This window comes from Crotalus tigris, unplaced genomic scaffold (genome assembly GCF_016545835.1).
Source record: "Crotalus tigris isolate CLP2741 ecotype Arizona unplaced genomic scaffold, ASM1654583v1 scf7180000017541.2806704, whole genome shotgun sequence".
NCBI lineage: Eukaryota > Metazoa > Chordata > Lepidosauria > Squamata > Viperidae > Crotalus > Crotalus tigris.
This window is the reverse complement of record NW_024096462.1, coordinates 1,940,678-1,963,656: the sequence shown is the minus strand read 5'-3', so window position 1 is coordinate 1,963,656 and position 22,979 is coordinate 1,940,678. Positions and strand designations below refer to the sequence as shown.

At 39.6% G+C, this 22,979-nt stretch overlaps 1 protein-coding gene across 26 annotated transcripts in view; it reads left to right on the top strand.

Annotated features, from left to right (window-relative positions):
* Window positions 1–22,979, top strand: part of MICAL3 (microtubule associated monooxygenase, calponin and LIM domain containing 3) — a 217,999-nt gene that overhangs the window by 125,211 nt on the left and 69,809 nt on the right. For 16 of the 26 annotated variants that reach the window (XM_039364504.1, XM_039364665.1, XM_039364415.1 and 13 more), the window contains exons 16-23: window positions 896–1,069; window positions 2,071–2,154; window positions 7,076–7,174; window positions 10,646–10,702; window positions 11,858–11,971; window positions 13,323–13,430; window positions 17,855–17,962; window positions 19,115–19,301. In XM_039364504.1, the coding sequence (XP_039220438.1) occupies window positions 896–1,069; window positions 2,071–2,154; window positions 7,076–7,174; window positions 10,646–10,702; window positions 11,858–11,971; window positions 13,323–13,430; window positions 17,855–17,962; window positions 19,115–19,301 (931 nt within the window). Of the gene's footprint in view, window positions 1–895; window positions 1,070–2,070; window positions 2,155–6,764; window positions 7,219–10,645; window positions 10,703–11,857; window positions 11,972–13,322; window positions 13,431–17,854; window positions 17,963–19,114; window positions 19,302–22,979 lie in introns of those variants that run through there. The other 10 variants (XM_039366057.1, XM_039366142.1, XM_039366222.1 and 7 more) reach the window with 7 other exon arrangements.

The window sequence follows — 22,979 nt, the reverse complement described above, 5'->3', positions numbered from 1 at the left end:
TGATATCAAAGTTCTACACACAAACTAGCAAGAGAATCTGGAACAAGGTACTCAAAAGTTACAGAGGAGAGAGATGAAAAGAAAAGAACCTGGATTATTGCTTGTAGAGCAGACACACTCTAATCCAGTGGTTCTCAACCTGTGGGTCGGGACCCCATTTGGGGTCGAACAACCATTTCACGGGGGTCGCCAAACAAGGCTGTCTGCCATTTTTCCCCCCCTTTTCTTTGGTCACACCCCTGGCACCCGGTGATGTATAAGTGGTTGGGGGTCACCACAACATGGGGAACTGTATTATAGGGTCGCGGCATTAGAAAGGTTGAGAACCACTGCTCTAATCACCACTATTTGGAATTTTGAAACCTGCTTAGATGTTTCAGTGCTGTAATCTTGCAGCAGCTGATCTATAATCACTGATTTATAATCACTGATTGTAATTCAGTGATTGTGAAAGCTTGATAATAAATGATTTAATGAGCCAAATGTAATATAACGGGATTATCTAGCCACACATGTGCCACAGATTCAGTCTTGTCAGAGAAAGCTGTTGCTCCTCAGGCTTTATCAAATAGCTGATCCTTCTAGTATGTGTGCGTTAGATCTAAAATATTTTATATGCACAGCATATTCTCTTGACAATGAGGAATTATGCCTACTCTATACTCTGGTTTCTCTTCAGATCGTATAAATCTTTTGTCTATACTCTATACCGATTCTTTTTTAATTTGATGGTAAAATTCAGTTACTTTGAACTTGGAGAAAAATAGGTATGGTGAGCAAACCAAACTGGCAAGAACGAGAATTATGTTTCAGAATTCATAATGATGCTCAGAACTGGAATTGGGTGGAGGAATTTTGAAGTGCATCTTAATCCATACTTGACACTGATTTATAGGAGGACACTTCAAGAAGCTGTCGTGAAGACAGGCCCACCCTTGTAAGTGCTCTGACCGAGAGACGAATTGATGCTGCTATTGGGAACCAGAATAAAGTGAAGTCCATGGCAACCCAGCTGCTAGCCAAATTTGAGGAGAATGCCCCTGTACCGTCCACAGGCCTCCGGAGACAGGTGAGAAGGGAGCTCATATTGGATGCATTTGGGGCTTTAGTCAATGCTTTGATAAAGGATGGATCTTCTTGCCTTGGGACATCTGAATTTGATTGGAGGGCATGCAGTCTCCCTCTGTAGCCAAACAAGTTATAAAAGCTATTCTTGCATTCTAGGAATAAAGAAGCTCTTTTTAATTCTGGTGGAGTTTTATGCCAATCTGTCAAAGAGCAGTATTGGAATACAGAGATAGGCTGGCAAGTTGCCATTTCTTTGCTCAGTGTCTAGAAACAGTTTGGGATTGGAGGCCTGATCAAGTTCCCAGGTCATGAAAGCTACTGCTTGAGAGCCCCCATTTTGTGCTCATCCTGGAGTTAAATGTAGTCTTCAGGGAACTCCTTTGTAAAATAATCTTTGATGAATTGCCATCTGTTCAACATACAGAAGACAGTTTTCAGTAGCTGTGGCAATGAATCATTAATATATAACCAGCTTCTCGGCTTGAGAAAGTGGTTCAAATAACTGGCTTCACCCAGGAATCCTAGAGGATTTATTTAACTTGACTGAGCACCGCAGGAGACATATCTTTTTCCAGTGAGCATTATATCCAATTTGCAATGTGCTGCAAATGGAATGCCAGAATTTCAAATGATACCCGGTAAAGATACTGTTGGCGTGAAGAATGGATTAAAACATCTGTACTGTGATTATTTTAGGATTTTTTTCCTCTCTATTAGTTCACTTCCAATCTAAACCCTATTCAAATAACTTGTCTAAATAATAGGAGACAGATGGCCTCCTCATGGCTAAGTTTCTGTCTTCCTTTTTTTTTCTTCCATTTTTAAGTATTTCTCTATTTTATTTTTATTTTTTGCCAACTAATTTTTCCTTACTCCATTTTTCCCCCTCCTTGGTGTCTACCCTGTCCCTTTGTGTGTTTCTTTGTGAGTTCTGTTTTTACCTTTTCTGGAAATGCCCACCATCGTGGGCATGTTATGATCTGCATACAACGTTCTGCCCAGCCTTATCAAGACCGTGCTCTCAGCCATCCCGCCTATCGACAGCGAGAGCAGGGCCGCCATGCCCCAATACCTCAGTGGAAACAGGTAAAACAAACCCCAATGAATGACTGTCACACTGCCAACCCCATTGGCTACTGCTTTTCCATCCCACACTACTACTCCTATTCCTTTGTGCAGGCCCTGCTTTGTGATCAAGATCTCGGAGCCTACTAAAGAGTTATGGCTTCTATATGGTTCCTGGTTTTTAGTCATCAGTAAAATTGATAGCATAGAAAAGATAGCAAAGATCCTTTCTAACCCATCTTATTAATAAAACCTTGAGCAGTCATGAGATCACTACTATGAAAGCATCTAATAAATGTAATTTCATTTATATGGAAGCATTGGTTTCCCATCAGTTTATATAGTCATGATTGGAAGATATTTACATTTGAGTCTTGAAAGCACTTCATATTAATAATAATAATAATAAAGTTGGAAGGGACCTTGGAGGTCATCTAGTCCAACCCCCTGCTCAGGCAGGAAACCGTATACCATTTCGGACAAATGGCTGTCCAGTCTCTTAAAAACTTCCAGCGTTGGAGCATTCACCGCTTCTGGAAGCAGGTTGTTCCACTGGTTAATTGTTCTAACTGTCAGGAAGTTTCTCCTTAGTTCTAGGTTGCTTGTCTCCTTGATTAGTTTCCATCCGTTGCTTCTTGTCCTGCCCTCAGGCGCTTTGGAGAATAGCTTGACTCCCTCTTCTTTATGGCAGCCCTTGAGATATTGGAAGATTGCTATCATGTCCCCCCTCATCCTTCTCTTCATTAAACTAGACATACCTAATTCCAGCAGCCGTTCCTTATATGCTTTAGCCTCCAGTCCCCTAATCATCTTTGTTGCTTTTCTCTGTACTCTTTCTAGAGTCTCAACATCTTTTTTACATTCTAGTATCTATAAGGAACTTTCTTGAGGGAGATCTAATTCTCAGCACTGGCAGACATAATATGAGAATAAGCCATGACAGAAATACTTCACACATTTTGAAATATACCTCTTGTACTAATGTAAAGGAACTGGTAGTGGTCCAAAGATGCACAGTATATTTCTGTTACAGATGATAAGAAAGGTTTATTTCATTTGGCATTATGGCTTTTGGCTATACTTAAACAGAAGTTGCTGGTCCTTTTCAGCTTTAATTATTTTTAAAGAGATTTCATTATAGTATAAATGTAAAAGAAAGTTATTTAATTTTGTTGGGAGAAATCATTTAGAAATTAATAATGTTCTGTCCTGTCTTCAGAGTCCTATTTTAGTATTGTTTTAAGTATTCATATATAGGTTCTTAAAGGAAATCAGCAATCTCTCATCAGAACATGAGCAAAAAAACCCCAAATTAATGTGAGGATTTTTAATACACCAATATTGTTTCTAAGTATTTACATACCCTAGGCATATAGATTCTTTTTAAAAAAAAGTATAGTAGTACTAGTGCTTCTAATATTTTCTCAGTTTACATCTGCTTAAAACACAAATGAAAATGAAGATGAGTTGATTTGCTCTTAATAAATTCTTGCTGGTGAATATCTCTTGTTGGCTTACTTATTTATACAGCTATTGTCCATCATTATTATCAATCTATGGATAGCTTCCTTCAACCTATAACCATCAGCAGGACATCAGATTATGAAATGCTCCTGTAATTCTTTATCAACATACTTTAATTTGGATATCAGCCACTCAGTCAAAGCAAATATACTTCCTACTTAGTTTCTGGCGAAAATTGTTTGCAAAATTCTGAAAGCAAAATGGAGTGGAAAATAGCAGACAGAATGTAACCACGCCAGATGGATATGCTTCATTTCCAGCTCAGCTCATGTGCTAAGTGCAGAGCCAAGAAACATGGAATTAATCTACAAGAAAATAATATTTTGAAAATCATTTTGCCACATGGCTCTTTTTTGGTGTGTAATTTAAAATACCAAGTTTGTATAGTAGAATCCTTGCTATATTATACAGTTTAACTTCTTACTTCTGAGGAATTTGTGCACTGGACTCAGGGATGATCCACACAACTCTCAGACTGAAAGATTTTTCACTTTTCTTTGTAGCAGATTGTTTAATTTCTTAGCCTAGATTCAGGTGAGTCCCTGAGAAAAAGCAATTGTTTGAAATACAGTTATGTCATTGGAATGATTCTGGCTGCCAAAGTGAAATTGCTTTGAGATCTTAATCTTCACAATTGTCTTATGCGAAGACAATGCTGCTAAAGTATGTTGCTGTCTTGATCAATGAAAAGCACATCAAAGGTGAACCACTGTAACAAGATGAATTATCATAAGAGATTTCAGCATTTGAAGAACTTTTGGTGGCCAGCTAATGGAGAAGACACTAAAAGAATATACAAAACAAATATCCCACACACAGGCTATCCAAAATCAGTAGTTAAAGGAGATGTGTCTTTCCAACAGTGATTGCAAGATCTTATCACTTTGTTTCTTATATGTTTTCTTCTGATTGCATCAAGTGGTAATTGTTCATGAACAAAACCTGTTTGTCTTCTTGCTGTTCTATATACACTATAAACACCTTTTTTTCCCCAAAGAGGCAATATTTAATGGATATTTCCATTTTTATTACTACCAACACAGAGAGAATATTGTAATTACAAAGAAAAATTTTAGGGCATTTTCTTGATGAGCTTCATTCTGGTCAATATCATGGTTTCTTCTTGAAGATAAAAGGTATATATGGTTTTGAAAGTGAAAGGTACAAGGTTTTCCAAAGCACTGTTTAAGATGCTTATACATTACAGTGTGACTTTTTGATGACGCTCATTGAATAAGTCAACTATCTCTTTGCTCAGCAGCTTGTTCTATGTAGGAACATGGTATCTTTTCAAAAAGAATGAGCAGCAAATTTCAGTGGATTAACTCTTTGATGTTTGAGTTAACTCTTTCAACTGATGGACCAGAAACGATTTATCCCACATATGCTTTGGTCAGATCTAAGAGTGTCTGAGACATTAGTTCTTTCTCTTTTGATTGTATTCCACCAACAAAAAAAAATATGACCAAAAGAATCTTATTTCTCTTATTCACTTGATGCTTTTCCTTGAAGAAATTTAATTAAGTAGATTCAACATCTTTCTGCCAATTCTAATCATCCTCATCTTTTTTATTAGCACTGAATATACATAGTCAGAGTTATAGTCTCTTTTATTTTTATAAAAACGAGCATTATTAAAAAGATTTAAATCTACTCTTCTACTGTATTGGGAAAATTCTAGCAATATTCTGAGGGAATAAATATGACTACTCTATGGTTGAAGGCAATTTCACCTTATATTTAACAGCTTTACTCCTCATTTGCATACTAATAGCACAAGTATGTGTGTGAGAGGGTAGAGGGTGGAAGGGGAAATAAAATTTTGAAACTGGAAACTGTAGATTGGAATTCCGATGGCAGGTCTTTGTGTCAAGATAGTCAAATGTGTTTATTACTTGATATGGAAAAGAATTATGTTGGCAACAGCATCAGATCTTATAAACTGAAATGGTAAGAGATGCTCCTTATAGAAGAACATCAACAGTGAATTCTGTCATGCCCAATCTCCTTTTACCTTCAATGCGTTGATCCAGAGAACACCCTTCATTGTTGTATTTTTGTGAACCAAGAACTGAGTGCCACCCCCAAGTGGGAAAAAGTTTATTCTACCTTTTTTAGAAGTTTGATGGAATGGTCCATACTTTAGGTGGATTTTGGGGGACATGGTAGATTGGAGCCCGGGACCAAAAGTAGGAAATTACAAAACTGAAATAATAAATTGCAACTGTGAATTTGGCTGCACAAATTGCAGTGGTATTTATGAAGAATAAGGTTATTAATCATTACCGATCATGAAGACTTCATATTGTGCTTGAGGTATCAGAGGTTGAATGTTATTGCACTCGTGTCAACTGCTGGGGAATAATAATGTGTATGGACTGACACACTGACATACGTTTGTATTTTTTCAAAAGATGAAAAAAGTGGGCACCTAGTAGTGTGGTCTGCAAAGTGTCTCTTACATTCCTATGGAACACTCTGACTCCATCTCTAAATACATAGTTATTGTAGTATCAGGAAGTTTGGAAGATTGGCATGTTAGAAAGATCAGGTCCTATTACAGTGTAGTGTATTATTAGCTTAGGGGAACTAGAAAGAGATCCAAATGGAGTCTTATGTTAGTCATCATCATATGAGCCAGCATTAGGCAAGCAGTAAAGTCGATATACCCAGTATGTTGTATGACCTGTATATTCTGATATGTTTTGTCATTGATATTATTGGATTGGGAAAATAATATAAAAATAGGAAGCGGCAGTATATTTCTATACAGCAACAATAGATTGAGATTTTTGATGCATTGCTCAACACTGCATAATATGGGGCAGGCAGTTTGTTTTGCTTCACTATATTTTGATGATTTTGAAACTGCACACAGGATTCCATATTTGGGCATTTTTGAACATTTCAGACAAATGAACCAACCTGTCATGAACATTTGTGAAAGTTTTCAAGGGATGTGACAACCCTACCCTTTAAGAGTTTGCCTTGTAGAGGTTCTAGCTCCTAAGCTAAGAAAGAAAAAACAACGTCCATTTCCTTCAAATCACTTGTTCACGTTTTGATTCCTTCCCCATATATTCACCAGCAATTCTCATTATCCCCAGCAACATCGCATTGGCTAAAGGCTGCAGTCCAAATTTCGGAGGACCCCAAAAATTTAAGGAACACTGCTCCAGATGATGCATTCTTCAGCCACAGCTCAGGCAAAATGCAGGGGAAGGTGCTCAAATGTATTCCTTGGCTACACAACTTGAGATGAGCATTCTGTATTTAAATGAAAATGTTTTGCTCCTGGGCTGGTTTTCTCTGCAGAAAAAAATTAAGATGTTGAGTTTTCTATGCGGGGTGTTAAAATAAAGCCGATGATATTGTTTCTTGTTCTATCATTTTCCCCTCCCACTGTTTTAAAACAAAGATGAGGAAAAAGGAGCGTTGTCGGACCTGTCCCAAAAAAGTGATCATGCTCTCTTCTTCCTCCATTTCTACTTCCTCTCCATCGTACCCCAGTCAGCAGGTGATTTCATTCTGCATGCTCTGTCCTTCTTTCTTTTTCTCTTCCTCTTTGCTTCCTCAAATGACTGGATTACATGCCCTTCTTGGGTTGAGTTTCTCCTTAAAAGCCTGCGGATCTCTTGATCTGATTCTCCATTTTCTCCCAAGAGAAAACTTAATGATACACATTGGATTTCAGTTTAGTATCTTCAGATTAAATGGAATCTACTTGTAGTCCATTATGTGTTATATACATAAGTTGCTGAACCAAATAAAATCCTGAGCTTAAATAAAGGCTGATGTTGAGATTCCTTATTATTATTATTACCTGTTATAAGAGGAGTGGCAATAAATACTAGCAATTTAAATTCAAAATAGATTGGTTCTAGTTTTAGTTTAAGGTCTTTGTGATTGCCTGTTGTTTGGCTTTTTGTTTTGTTTACTATGATTAAAGTACTCTGTTTTTTGCCTTCAAACATTAGAGGCATTGTTTCTGTTGAAGTGTTCTTCCTGATAGAAAATTTGTAGGCATTTTCCTCTTTTTTAAATGTTATTCTTATTTTATGCATGTGTGTGTGTGTGTGTGTGTACATACATACATACATACATACATACATATATATGTATGTATATATAAAATTAGTATGAAGAAAGAAAATTAGGTATTTGTGCATATTAAAGCAGTATATAAATTTATTTATGAAACAAATTTATGTAGCCTCACACCCAGTGGCTTCAATAATACCCTGTTCTTTTGATAATATCAAAATTTACTTGTTCTTATTTGACTCTTGCTACAGTTGGATATCTGTGATGTTCAAGATGTTTTTTTTCTGTCATCACCACCGCTGGTGAAATGCAAATTCTTTCAAATCTTGCTCATTTTGTTTTCTAAAGAGAGAAAGCAAGATGCAAAAACATGTAAATCAAGTTTTTGTGTTGTAAAGTGACCTCTATATTACTCAGTTCTTGAGAAGCCTTTTGTTAATGAAGATTCTTTAAAAAATCCTGCTCTTCAATAGAGCACAGAGATATTATCTTCTTTACTTGTGAGATTGGAAAAACATTCATGTTTGACATTTAAGAAAAAAGTTCCCAGTTCAGCTGATTCTAGCCCACTGCCATTTTTTTCTTACTTCCTTTAGTTCTTTATTTTATCTTCTCCCACTTATAAAGCACTAATAAACAATTCAGTCCTTTAAATTGTCTGCATCTTGCACATTATCTACCTTTGGGGGGGGCCTTCAGTTTTTCTGGTTATTTTTTCTGGGCAATGCTCCTTGGTGTTTTGCCAAATGTCAGAGTAGTGATTGAGTGCCCAGGCAATTGGTTCTTTTGGATCTTGAAACAATAAGCAGCCCATAAAAATAAAGGTAGATTAAGCTGTATTATTAGCTCAAGCAAACAGATTGAAAAGCTAGCCGCCAGGAGCTTCTTAATAATACCCCAAGGGTGGCCAGTTTCCATAGTTCCCAGTGGTAGGTTCCATACAGAAGCTCCCAACAAACAACAGTCTCAAAGTTTTTATCAAAAGTTGGCATCATGACTTCATGGCACTGTTTGGTCTTAACACTATAAGACCTGACCTTGACTGGGTGGCACATGACTCTGAGATGGGAAATTGAAGGTCAGATTTTCCTAGGAAGAAAAACTTGGCAACTATGTGTAAATTCCTCCCTTCTCCTTTATTTAGTAAAACAAGAGTAACAAAAACCAAACAGCTTAGCTCAGACTTCTAGATTTTTCTTAATATGAAGGAGAAATCAAAACATGTCACTGAACTTGGAATAACAATGGTCATCTGCATTGGCACTACCCTTGGAAAATAATGTGTTTCTCTAAGTATAGTTATGCAACTACGTGACAAATTAAGAGACTAAATCAGCCTTAGCTTGAGAAGCAGACTAATTTTGGTATCCTCATTTGTAAAAATAAAATTGATCTTCTAACTATTGTCCTCATGGTTAGAAAAACAGACACAAATCAAAATGTGTGCTTGATTCAATGGGGGGGGGCAACTGCTATAGCTAATTTGTCATTCCATCTTGTAAAGCTATGCTGTTAGGACCACATCTAGCATTCAAGAAATAGGCTGAGAGTTCAAAAACAAATTTCAGGAAAAAACCTAAATTTATTTTGTTAAAATATAATATCTTTCACATTGAACAGTATATCCTTCCATTTATATTCTCACAGGCTCTTTGGAGAGCCTCGGGAGAGTAAGGAAGCCAGGCTGATAAAGCAATTTTGCAGTACCTTTGCAAACTATGCCTGTTTGTTATGTATTGTATAACACTATAATAGTCCTTGTTTGGCAACCACATTGGAATCAGCAACTGGAAAGCAGTCGCTAAGTGAAACTGTGACTGCTTACGATCTTTCTTCAGCTTCCCTTTGCTTTACAGACCAGCGAAGGCCATAAATGTGAGGCTTAAAGTTAATTTTTCATCACTGTCCTGTGAATGATAACAGTTGTTAAATGGGACTACTTTATGTATGCCCATCTCCCATTGTTAGAGGTTGAGGTTTGATGCCAAAATGCTGCTTTCATCCTGACAAAAGGGCAAGACCCTATATAGAAACAGCTGTCCATCCCCAAGCCTTTGGGGAAATATATGCTTCAAAAGTCTGAAAGTGTTGCTTTGGTCACATATTATGTACCCCTCTTTAAAAATATATGTAAAAGGGTCATGATTTGAACATGGCAGTTCTGGATTTGTTAGGTCAGAAGATAATATCTTTCTATATTGGCACTTCAGAAAGCAATGCCATTGAAGCAATATATATATATAGACTTGATAGAAAGAGTATAGCTATAGCAATTTCTTTGTGAAGAGTTGGTAGTTTCTGGTGTCCCTTGGAATTTCAGTTTGATAAAACAATTATGTCCTATGAAATCATTGTCCACTCTTAGCAACCACATAGATTTTCTCCATGATGATTAAATGATAGATAGGTGAATTATAGTATAGGCGTCTAGATTTCTTAAGGCAGGATAGCTTATGGTCACGATAGATAGAAATAAGAGCATAGTTGGTCCAAAAGCCTATTTGCTTGTCTTGTTAAAGAGAGTTGGATCTTTTCAAAACAATACATGCATTTTTAAAAACTGCGGCATAATAAATTTATCTGGTTTTAATTAGCGAAATCATTTATGTCTAACTCCCTGAGTTATTTCTAAAACAAGGAAGATTTTAAGGCACTAACTTGGTCATTTCTCGGAAACTCTCTCTTTTTCTTGCACTCCTTTTATTACTGTGTGAATGTGCAGTGTTATACCACCAGTTACTAACACGGTTTGCCTAGAGTGTTATTTTTAATCATGCCTCATAAAATTGGATAAGTATATTCTCCCTAAGCTGGCATGACCTATGCCGAAATCAAAACGTTTCCTGGACTTGTGATATTTTTGTCTTCTAGGGTGATCCTAATTAAACTGTGCTGTTTTTTATGTGTCTGGGGGGGCTTGTTAAGGTAACTCTTTTGCCTGCAGACCACCAGAGATCCTCAGACAGATCCACCTGGAGAACAGAGTCCCAGGCATCAATGGGTAAACTGGCATGACCAAAGCAAGCATGAGTTGTAAAAGACACTTTGTCAGCTGGCAGGGGAGGATGGTTGTATGTTTACCTATGTGCTGATGATGCTAATAACCTCAGCGCAGGGCTGCTGAAGATCTTTCCAAAATTAATATTTCTCTGGGTGTATGGTGTTTACCAAAGTGCTTGCTTGAAAAGGCTCTTACCCACCTTTAAGAATATGCAGTATGATTTTATAAAGTTTGGCACATAGCTCGCTGCAGATTTGGAACCATCTTTGGGGTAGGAAATGCTGTGGTGAAGCAGAAGGAGGTTTTTTCCAGCATGGTATGATTTGGTATGATTCCCCTTCAGTGCTATGAATCTTACTATATAGCTGCTGAAATGTAGATAAGGGGTAACCTTTGTTGTCATTTTTTACTGTGCACACACTGGCATACATTTAAAAAAAAGGGGGGGGGAGCAAAGTTGAAGTAAGAAAAGAAATAGAGCACGTTCTTTCTCTTTCGCCTAACCCAGTTTCAACCTTGACAATTTTAAGGCATGTGGACTTCAACTCCCAGAATTGCTAGCTGTGGAATTCTGGGAGTTGAAGTCCACATGCCTTAAAATTGTCAAGGTTGAGAAACACTGGTACTCTTATATTGCAGCCATCTTTCTGTCCTTGATCTCTAACTCTCACAGTGCTATATGGATTCAATCCCCCAAAGATCCTTCAGAGCACACAGGAGCCCAATTCTTCTCTCTTCAGTACTTCAAAGGAGCCCTACCTTTCCCCAGCCTTAATTTCTCATTCTGTGTCGCTTAGAATGATTGTGGTGTTTGGATAGACATGAAAGCATGTTTTATTTCACGCTGCTGCGAGATGCACAGTTCAGAATTCAGCATATACTTTCAACCCGCTGGATATCAGTAAGTCTTCAACAGCAGACGTGCTCAGATTGGGCCGTTCTAAATGGCTTGTGACAAGTTTTGGTCCCACCTAAGGAGGGAAATAACTTCTATTCCAGAAGAGTTTTAGAGCTCGCTCAAACGTCATGTCGTTGAGCTGTCTAGCATGGACACTTGTCAGTTCGGCTTCTGTGCTTCCAACACTCTCTCTCTCTTTTTTTTCCTGTGCATATTATTTCCTCTGGTCATTTTCTTCCTTCGTTGTTGTTCTGCAGAGGACTCATCAGTTCTTTTCAGATGACCATATGGCAGAGCAAACCCTCACCATTGAAGAGAGGGCAAGCCAGCTGGCTGCTCTTCTGGAGCAGAGGCCAACAACCAGGCACCAGGTGATGGATTTCCTGCTTGTCTGGTGGTTTGATCGCTTGCTGTTCTCTTAGAAAGGGAATGAAAAGTTTTGCTGCAGCTCTAGTGTGGCAGGCATCAGATGCCACGTATTAATGGCTGATCGCTACATACTCACATTATAGCAAAATTCTGTCTATTATTCCGAGCTTGCAAAAAAAAATTTTATGATCCCCCTTTTTCTAACAAATATTCCCACTTACAGAATCAGTATTTCAATAAATGCTTCTGGCACTAATGAATAGAATGTGGCTTCTGTGGGAAGGAAGTGACTAAATTAAAAAATATTTTTGATCAAGAGCATGTTTTTATACCTCCAAAGAATTGGGATTGCATTTTTCAGACACTGAAACAAATTCAACCAGTATTAGTAGAGCATTGCTTGGCCAATCTGGAGCAGAATAATGTCTGCAAGTATTTATTAGGTTTGGGGGGGGGGCATGTTTTTGTAAAATTAGCTTCTTAACAAGTAGCTAAACATAAGACATCAGAAAGTAACTTAACTCATAACTGGGTTTAAATCCAATTTAAAAATGGATCTTAGTAAAAAAGAACACACCACATTCCTGCATTTGCTCTGCTTCATTGATCTGATTCTCAGTACCAGAAATTCAGTCATATATTATCCTTTGAAAATTAGAATGTATTCTGAAACAATTCTCAACACACCCTCTGAATGTGTTGAGACTGCAGATCCTAAAATTCCAGTGTCTGGCTGGGAAGTCTGGCATTTGCTGTCTAAACACAATGCAGAGGTTGCCAGATTCAGGAAAACTAGAATATACTTTCTAGTCTTGTGTAAGCTGCTGCTGTGTCAAATTCTGTCCATTCAGCTATCAATTTTGGCTCATAGAGTCAATCCCCAAATTAATCGTGATGGTATTAAAAAAAAATCTTCTCTTTTGACACATTCCAGTCAGCAGTTTTGCCATATAGCTGTAAACTCTTGCTATAGTTTTTAAAATAATCTCTTCCAAAACCCCAATCTTTTGTTTATGTTTGTGTTTCATATCCAGAATATTTCTGTTTAGTGTTATCAAAGGATATCCTACTAAATAAACTTATTAGGAAGATTCCCCAGTTTTTCTTCAGAGCAGATTGATGACTACTGTGTAGTTTAACGATTTCCAAAGCCCTCAGTCGCCATCAATTTGGATAGATCCTCGTTTTCAGAATTTGAACAAAACATGACAGGAAAGCCCTTAGGGTGACACTAGCACTTAGGCTCTGTTGTTTCCCACTGAAAACATCTGATACATTGAAACTTGGATGGATTTTATTTTCCCATGACTTTTAAACATGTCATTGCCTGACTTTCTCGCCTTTATTTTGTAGCCAGAGACAGAGCGAGCTCGTCGATCAGTTGTCGAGCAGTGGGAGCTCTCCCGTAGCCTCCGCTCTTCCAGCCGCCCCTCTTCTCCCTCATCTGATTCCCTCAGACAGGTAGCATGGTGTGGGGCTTCTCGCTACACCTGGCTGCATACACGAGCCTGCTCCATCTTCTGCTGTTGAATAGATCTCAGGCATCTCCAAGGTCTTTGCCAGGGTCTTCAAACTTGGCCCTTTTATGACTTGTGGACTTCAACCCGCAGAATTTCTCAGCCAGGCATACTGACTGAGGAATTCTGGGAGTTGAAGTCCACAAGTCATAAAAGGGCCAAGTTTGAAGACCCCTGGTCTTTGCTTTGGTGAAGCTGAGTGCTTGTGAATGAGAAAGCTTAGCCTGCTTTATTCCCAGGGTATTCCAAGGTGTATAGAAGTTGGGACTAATGTGCATCTTGCCTGTTTTCACATCACTGGGTATAGTTTAGAGTATGCCTTGAAACTCATTCACAAAACACAAGGACACACACCGTGGAGGTCCTCAAGAGTCTCTTCCTTCTAATATTGTTATTTGTCATGTATCTGTCTGCTTGAGGCACCCCTGGAGCTCAATTACCAAACTATGGTTTGGTCAACAAGTATATTTCTTTCTCACCTTGCTCCACTGTTATCTCAGGATCATGTCCTCCTTTTGTTCTCACTTTTGCAGTAGTTGTCATTATGATGACTGAAGTTGCACGGCAACTTACAACACAGTGTATTGCATTTTGGAAATTAAAAAATGGAGACCAATAAACAGTGAAGAAATGAAATGCTTATTGCTCACCTTGTTGAAACTAAAGCTCGTAAGTGTTCCTGAACTAGGAAACATTTTATTTATTATCAGAAAATGATGCTTATTTCTGCAGATAAACATACATTTATTATTGAAACTGAGTATTCTACATCTAAGCTTGTTTTCTTGTGTGTTGGTTCGCTTTTATCTGGATAGCAGAAGGACATATAGTTTTGAGTGGTATATCCAACATGGTGGCTAAATTTACAGATATCCAGAAACACTTTCTGCTTAGAAGACTGGGAATATAAATTTCCTTTTGCAAGCAAAAAAGGAAATTCTTCCAACCAGATTTGGGGTAGAAAATCAAGACTAAGAGGCCTCTGTAGTCATTTCCTCTGACTGAGGCAGAACCTACTTAAACTAATTACTAAAAAACTTGGGGTAACCCCATAGGTCACACACTTTCTCCAGCTCTTCTAAATGAAAAGGAAGAAGCATTTACAAGTCACAATAAGACTTGCTGACAAGCAGAGAGAAACTGGTTTCTGGCAGTTATCCAATATAATTGGCCAATTATACTGTCAGCACATGAATAAGACAGAAGGTCATGATTTATGGAAATAAACAGGATTTTCAAAGGCCCTTAATTTGCCAGACTTCAAGATAATATGCAATTTTAGAAGATTTGCTTGCTTCATTCATACAGAAACAGGAAATAGCAACATTATCTTCAAAACAATTATTACTTCATGGATGTTGATTGCAAGGTGGGATGATAATCTGTAGATTAGCCAGACTTGTATATGCTCCTGAAATACTGGGCAGGGTGAAAAGCAAAGCAAATTGTGAAGAACTTCAAATTAGATGAATAGGCAATATTTATTTTTATTTTATTTATTTTTAAAATTTATAAGCCGCCCCACTCCCGAAGGACTCTGGGCGGCTAACAATAAAAAACACATAAAACATAACAAACAAACAGTACAGTCATCCAGGGGTCAGGTTTTATAAACCCCAGGCCTGCCGGAAAAGCCAGGTCTTAAGTAGCTTACGGAAGACCAACAGGGTGGGAGCGGTCCTAATCTCCGTGGGGGAGCTGGTTCCAAAGCATGGGTGCCATCACAGAGAAGGCCCTCCTCCGCCGCCCCGCCAAATGGCACTGCTTGGCCGACGGGGCCTGAAGGAGGCCCAGCCTGTGGGATCTAACCGGACGTAGGGAACTATGAGGTAGTAGGCGGTCTCGCAAATAGCCTGGCCCTGAGCCATATAGGGCTTTAAAGGTAATGACCAACATCTTGAATTGGACCCGGAGACCGATAGGCAACCAGTGCAGCTCACGGAGGATAGGTGTAACGTGGGTGTATCGAGGAGTACCCACTATCACTCGTGCGGCTGCATTCTGGACCAACTGTAGTCTCCGAATACTTTTTAAGGGTAGCTCCATGTAGAGCGCGTTGCAGTATACTCCAAAATTTATAGGAGATTTATGTTAAAAAAGGCAAGAATCCCAACTTTATGTATAGCATACATAAATGAAGTCCAAATTCTGTGATTTCTCCAGCAAAAAAAAAAAGGAGGGTGTGGGGTGTTGTATTCTTAAGTAAAACTTTGCAGCCACAATAAAAGGCAATTTAAGAATTACAGATTATTAAGCAATCAGCCAGGATTTGTAATAATTTTATGTAAATCTGTGGAGTCCCCTTCTCTGAACAATGTGTACAGTTTTGATATCCCAACTCAAAGTGGGCATTGTAGAACTTTCCATGCAAGGTTGAGACTAGCTTGTGGGCTTTAGTTAAAGAACGTCATACTGTAAGCTATCTTCTGTGAACATAGGATAGGCTTACATAATTTTGCACATTATGGGGATTTTTCTTTGTCCTAGTGCTAGGATTATTTCACAGATGATTGGCAGTAGAGTTGGGGATAGATTAGACAATTTCTTCACACTGATCACTGCCAACTTTGAATTTTGCGAGCTTCAATGGTTCTTAAAAAAAGAGACAAAATGAATCCAAAGAGACTGAAAAATATTTGTAGAAATCTCAGTCCCCCTAGTTTATTTATTATGGTGAGATGGGTAGCGAACAAATTTAATAAAATAAATAAAATTATTATTAGATTTATATCCCTTTTTTACTTGTACAACTCTAGGCAGTGTACCTAATTTTTCTGTCTCCCATTTTCCCAACAATAACCCCGCGTGATGGACTGGGCTGAGTGAGGGACAGCCCTAAAACTGCTCAGTTGTCTTTCATGTCCAGGGAAGGACTAGAATTCATGGTCCCCCAGTTTCTAATCCAACACTTTAACTACTGCAATAGACTAGCTCTTACTGACTAATGGGCATCAATTTAGGGGCTGGAGGGGGGCAGGCCTTTTAATCTTCTAGCTACATGTGTCTAGATTGACATTGCTCTCATCTTCAGAAATGGCATTATAGTCACAACAGATTTTACAGACCTCTCCAGTTTTTGGTAGTTGGGCAATATGGAAGTGTACTTCTGCATATCTGCCCAACATTAGGTTGGAGAAGGATAAGCTATCATAACTTTCCTATTGCCTTCAGGTGCCTGGCACTCAAGAAGGCAAAAGGGAAAGCTTGCAGGTCTTAGCCTGCGTTCTTCTGTGCAAAGGAAATTAATGTACAATAGTTGGAACGTTCTTTGTTTTTGAAACAACTGAACTGCTGGATGGTTCTACTTTGTTTTTGAGTGTTTTTTCAAACTTGTTTTTCTTGAAGAGATGCCATCCAACATCAATCTGTTTTTCGTTTCCCATGGAGGTGCTGGCAGAATATATTTTGTGTGCCTTGTCAAACAAAAGCTTTTCTCTTCCAATATAGTTCTGAATGGTAATTCTGCCTGTTTTTTTTCTGTAATGCAGTTTCATTTACAGTTTGTTTTTAGAACCCTGTAGAAATACTCTTCTTCTTGGGCTATAAGCTAATATCAGCAATTTTCATATTAAGCGTCTCTTTCTTGCTCCCATTTTCTTTTTCTTCCAAAGTATCCTTTATTCAGAATATACAGTTCCCAAGGTTATGTTTTTGGATGCCATAAGTACTCATAATATCCAAATACTTGGATATTGCTGTGAATAACATTCTTTCTGTATACTGTATGCGCCTGAAATAGCAACATGACTTTTTTTTTTAACACAAGTATCTTTCAGATGGGAAGATCAGTTTAGATTTAGCAAAGATGTGGTAATGGAAGCAAGTTTTTAACTGTCCAATATTCCATGGCTGTTTTTTTAAATTTGGATTGTCTCACTTTGAGCACGTACAGTACACGTCTCTTGCTGAATTGGGAGTTTACTCTTATTCTCTTGCCTTGTGCATCAGCAGGGCCAAATTACTGCTAAAATCTCTAGACCTGTCTAAGAGCTATGCCTGGTTTTGCAGTGCAGAGATAAATAACAGCATATTGGAGAAATAAGGTGTTGGAGAAATTTTGGTCTTTGAACTTCTTCCCATTTGCTGAGGTGTTTTCTGATAAACGAGTTAGTGTCTCCTGGGAATCCATGTGGAATTGGTTATGGACTGTGAGTGGTTACATTTTGTGTTGCTTATACCACTGGTTGCTGCTGTCACCTGTTTTGCTGGTATCACACCCACTTGCCTGGTCCACTGCCTTGGCATGGTTTGTTTAGTTTTCGCACCTTTTTTTTTCATTTTTTTTTCTTTTGTTGGTTTCAGCACAATTTATATTGTTTCTCTTTCCATCCATTACTTTCCCTCTCCCCAATTATTTTCACCTGGTAGAAGTATATAAAGATGTATACAGGAGGCGTGAGCTCATTGGCTGAGCAGATAGCCAATCAGCTTCAAAGGAAAGACCAGCCTAAAACCCTTCTAGACAAAAAGGAACTGGTAAGAGAATGACCTGCAGAAAGCAATGTGTGCTTGTGAGTGTTATATTTTAAATTAGCTTCTCTTTCTTCATCTCATAATAAAATATGTCTCCCCCTTGGTGCTTTATCTGAGGTAGTCAGACATCTGTAGAGATTCTCAATCATCCAAGTCATGGTTGTCCAAAAGCTGCTTTTCAAAAAGCAACTGGACTTCCTTGTCTTCCCCCCCCCCCATTCTTTTGAAGATAGAAAAATCCACATTCTGGACAGAGAGGACCATTGGTTTGAAAGAAGGATCAAAGAGGTCATCAGTGTTAAAATTGAACAGCCCTCTCTCAATAGAGGGGGAGGCATAACTCATCACCTATCTCTTGTCTTCCAACACGGTCCTTTTAGCAGTCCAAATTTGCAGTCTGATTCAGGTGACCCTGAGGGTACAGATAAACCCCCAAGAAGTCTCAATGACTCTCAAGAGAGCTAAAGATCAGCCTTCAGAGTGCTAATGACCAGATGATTGCAAAAATATAAATCCTTTCATTCCCCACCATTCAGAACTGAAGAAGCTTCTTGGATGAGAAGCGAAACGTCTTCAAGGGGGGAAAAAAACCAAGAAAGTCCAAGTTCAAAGAAAGCCTTTTGAAAAGCATCTTCGGGACAAGTAGTCAGACATACCTGTTTCTGTTCCTCATTCTTATAAAGACTCCTATGAATAAAAGATGAGTTCTTTAGGATGATATATATGCGGACGCCACTTGACATCATATAGACCGGTTGAAACTCTTGCCTTGATAAATGAGGAGGTTTATTACCATTCTAATTTCTATATCACAGGTATCTATTTCACAATAGCCTTACAAAGTAAATAATGATTTCCTCATTTAGAGATGGGAGGTGAAGGTCAACGAGACTGTATGAATTATTTATATAGCCTCTAATGCCATGGGCTTGTAGACTTCAGGTAGTTAAGTGCTACAGGTTCTGGGTTACCTGTAGCACTTGCCAACCTTTTCTCACTGTCTCAGGAATCTTTGATTTATTTGTACGTTACTTTGTTTTGGGCATTCTCTGGAGCATCCTCTGTAGAAAATTTCAAGACAACCCAAGAGAAAATGAATGGCATCAGTGGATTGAAAACAAGCTTATAATGCTTTCCTTGCTTCTGTCACTTTAGGGTTCCTTAAAAAAAGAATTCCCCCCCAATGTTGGAGGCAGTGATGTCTGTTACTTCTGCCACAAGCGGGTCTACGTGATGGAGAGGCTCAGCGCTGAAGGCAAATTCTTCCACCGCAGCTGCTTTAAATGTGAATACTGCACCACCACACTGCGCTTGTCATCCTATGCCTATGATTTGGTGGACGGTAAGTGAAATTGTCTTTGAAGTTGAATTTGCCTTTGTCTTCTGGGGCTGCACGTCTGCAGAAATACATCTCGGGATATGCCCTTAGAGGACAGTAAGAAGGTCATTGCACGTTGCTTAGGTCATTTTAGGATAATCTGAAAAGACTGAGGTGCAAAAACAGAACTATTGGTAAATGGCAATATCTGAAAATTGATTGAATTAGAATTATTTTAATTAATTTGTTTGATTGATTGATATCCTGCTTCTTTAGGAGCTCAAGGTTATTCACTTGAAATCTTGTTTCCTTTTATTTCTTCCCCCCCCCCCAAAAGCAGCCTTATAAAGTGGTTAAAAAAGTGTCAGAACCCAAAGTTTTCCAATGAGTCTCAAAGACTAATAGTAAAATTAGCATGGAGGTCCTTGATATTAGTCCACAACCTTAACTGCAGGGGTCACAAACAACCTAGAGGAATTCCCCTTCTATAGTTAAAGTCAGTCCATGACTTTAACTATAGAAGTCACAACCTTAATTTATGATCTTAACAACAGGGTTAACAAGGAACTTAGATGAGATCATAATTTCAAAAAAAATCTGATTAGGTTTGCAAAGACAAGTCAGAATACCATTAAAAATCAGTCTGGGGTTTATAAACCATTTTGCTTAGGTCAGTAAACTGGGGGGGGGTGGTTCAGTTAAAGTGGAAGTGAATTTCATCAGCATTTTTGCTTTATCTGCACAAGCTACAGGGAATGGATAGAGTCTTTGACAACTGTGATATATAGATTAAAATTTAGTTATTAAAGTAGTAGATTTGTTTCTTTCCCAACCCTAACCCCAATGAAATTATTAGTTTTATGCATGGAGGGAGGAATTCACAAGTTCAATTATTGTTTTAGTGGGTTGAATTACTGCAAAATATAGGAACCATTATCTTAACATATTAGGATACAATTTAGCTATTTTAAATGTACATTTTTTAATGTTACTGTAGATTGTAAATTGAAATAAATACCAGAAAATGCTTATGTAGACAATAGATGCTGAACTACCGTGTTTCCCTGAAAGTAACACCCAGTCTTACTTTCTTTTGGGCTCTGAAATAAGCACTAGGACTTACTTTTGGGTAGGTCTTGCTTTTTGCCGATACTAGCAGGCCGCGAGCACGCAGGGGCAGGGTGGGGCCTGTGCATGAGGTGGAGACACAATGCGGCAGCAAGAGCGTGGTGGCAGACCAAGTATCAGGGCAGATGGGGTGCGTGCCCTTCCCGTGTCAGGGTGCCCGTGCTGGACGGTGGCGACAGGAAAGGCGTCAAGGTGGGGGAGGCCAGGCTGACGCTCCTCCAGCCAGAGCGGGGGGCCTTTGCCCTGGAGATCCGGGAAGGCCACCTTCCTGGCCTGGCCCGGCCTGAATGAGAGGTGAGTGGGGAGGCGGCAGCCCAGGACCAAAGCAGCAGGTGGAACACTGGAGCCTCAGGGAGGGAGGGTGCTCAAGCAAGCAGGCGTCCTGCTGTCAGCGCCCATGCTGGCTGCCCCTCCCCGTGGAGCCTGAGAGCTTGCCCCCTCCCCAGATACCCTCACTTCCCCCAGGAATTGCATTCTTTGCTTACCTGACTTCCAGCTCCGTCCGGTTTATCCTTCACAATTCTCCGCTGTCGCATGAAGAGAAACAAAATAGGTTGGGCGGGGGGAGGTCAATCAATCAATTCCAACTTCTCGCAAAAAAAAAATCTCGTGAAGTTGGAATTGATTGATTTACCTTCCCCCTCCCCCCACAAACATTTGTTTCCCTGCACGCGGCAGCGGAGGATCGTGAAGGAGAAACAGGACGGGGCTGGAAGTCAGGTAAGCAAAGAACAAGCTGGGCGGCAATAAGGAACCAGTATACTATTGACTAGTGTGGGTTAGATTCCCCATCGGCTTCGTCTCGTTGCAGAGGCACTGGCAGCTCCTCCTCCTTACCTCGTGTGTATGGTGAAATCAGACGGAATCGGTGGCCGGTCGTCTGTGCAGGGTCTTAGGGAAGGCTTACTTTCGGGGAGGGCTTACTTTCAGGGAAACACGTTATAAACTGGACCAACCTGAGGGAGACTCAGGTTGAAGTCTATGGAAGCTCCGTGGGGGACTTTGGGCCAGTTCTTCTCTGAAGTTCAAGAACCAGCCAGGTGCTGGACTACAGTTGGGTTCTAGTCCTTCCTCAACCATAGAAGACTTTGAGTAACTTCCTCTCCCAGCAAGAGAACCAGTATGATATAATGATGAAGGTCTTGATCTAAGATGGGAACTCCCAAGTTGTAATCAATCTTCCCCGTGATAATAGCTTGGGAGACTTTGGACTTTCTCAGCTCAACCTACCTCATAGGGTTGTTGTTCTGGGAAAAATTGGAGCAGGAGGTAATTTTATGTATATCACCTTGAGCTCTTGACAGAGTACAAACCGTACACATATTAATATATAGTTTTATATTAAAGCTAGGTATTAGGTTTAATATAGACCTGGATTTACTAACCTTTTGCAAAAACATCAAGTGAGACTACTCAGTTGCATTTGCAACGAACAACAGTTACTCCTATCTCTTACAGAAAGGAGGCTTTTAGGTACTTCTAAATCTCAACTGCAGGTTTTCAGTAAGGCTAATTCTTTCCAATAGAGAAGGGATAGAACAGTGATGACCAAGTGCCCAAACCGCAACCAAACCCACTTATTTATTGCAAAGTGCCAGGGGCGCATCAGCATTGTGGTGCCCTCGGGGGGGGGGGGCAGGAAGGCGCCTCTGAGTGCCACCTCTGGCACGCAAAAACCAGGGGTGCAAAAATGGGCCGTGCTGCAAGGTGCAAACATGGCTGCTGCCGCACCGCGGGGTGCAGATACAAGGCACTGCACCATGCAAGAACGGGCGGGGCTAGTGAGTATCACAAAGGCACTAGCCCCGCCCCATTTGCAGCACGTGCATGCTCGCGGCCCCATGCATGCCCACTCACATGTAAAATGCTTCCCCCTCCCTTTTCTTACAGTCCGCCAATCGACAATGGTTGGTGACCTCTGCTCTACCACCTCTACTCGAGCTTGCTAGTCGACCACTTCACCTCCTTTGTGCTGGGCGGGGCTCCTGCTCCGGGCGGCGGTGGCGGCCTGATGGATCTGCTACTGGTGGCAGTGGCGCGTGTGCCAACAGAGAGGGCTCTGAGTGCCGCCTCTGGCATGTGTGCCATAGGTTAGCCACCACTGGGATAGAATATATATGATTCAACTCTTAATTTATGTTATTGTTGTGGAAAATGTTGCTTAATATTTAGCAAGGCTGGTTATATTTTATATTTACAATTGATAATACTATTTCAGTGCTGAGACTATAGATCTTTGCAGCCACATATTGGTTAGATTTCTCTTGAGAAATCCCGTAAGTTGCTAACAAAGATATTCAACGAGGAGAGGAATGGCCAGTTTCTCAACTTTTAAGATCTTTGTCTAATGTCGTAACTTTCCATAAGTCTCCTCAGAGACTCTTCAGAAGGTTTAGCGCCTTGGCTTTTTTAAGACTCGTGGACTTCAACTCCCAGAATTCCTGAGCCAGCATGGCTCAGCTTGGAAACTCCCTTTCTCCTCAGCATGGCTGGCTCAGGAATTCTGGGAGTTGAAGTCCATGAGTCATAAAAGAGCCAAGGCTGCCTACCCCTGGTTTAGTGGGTCATCAGAGG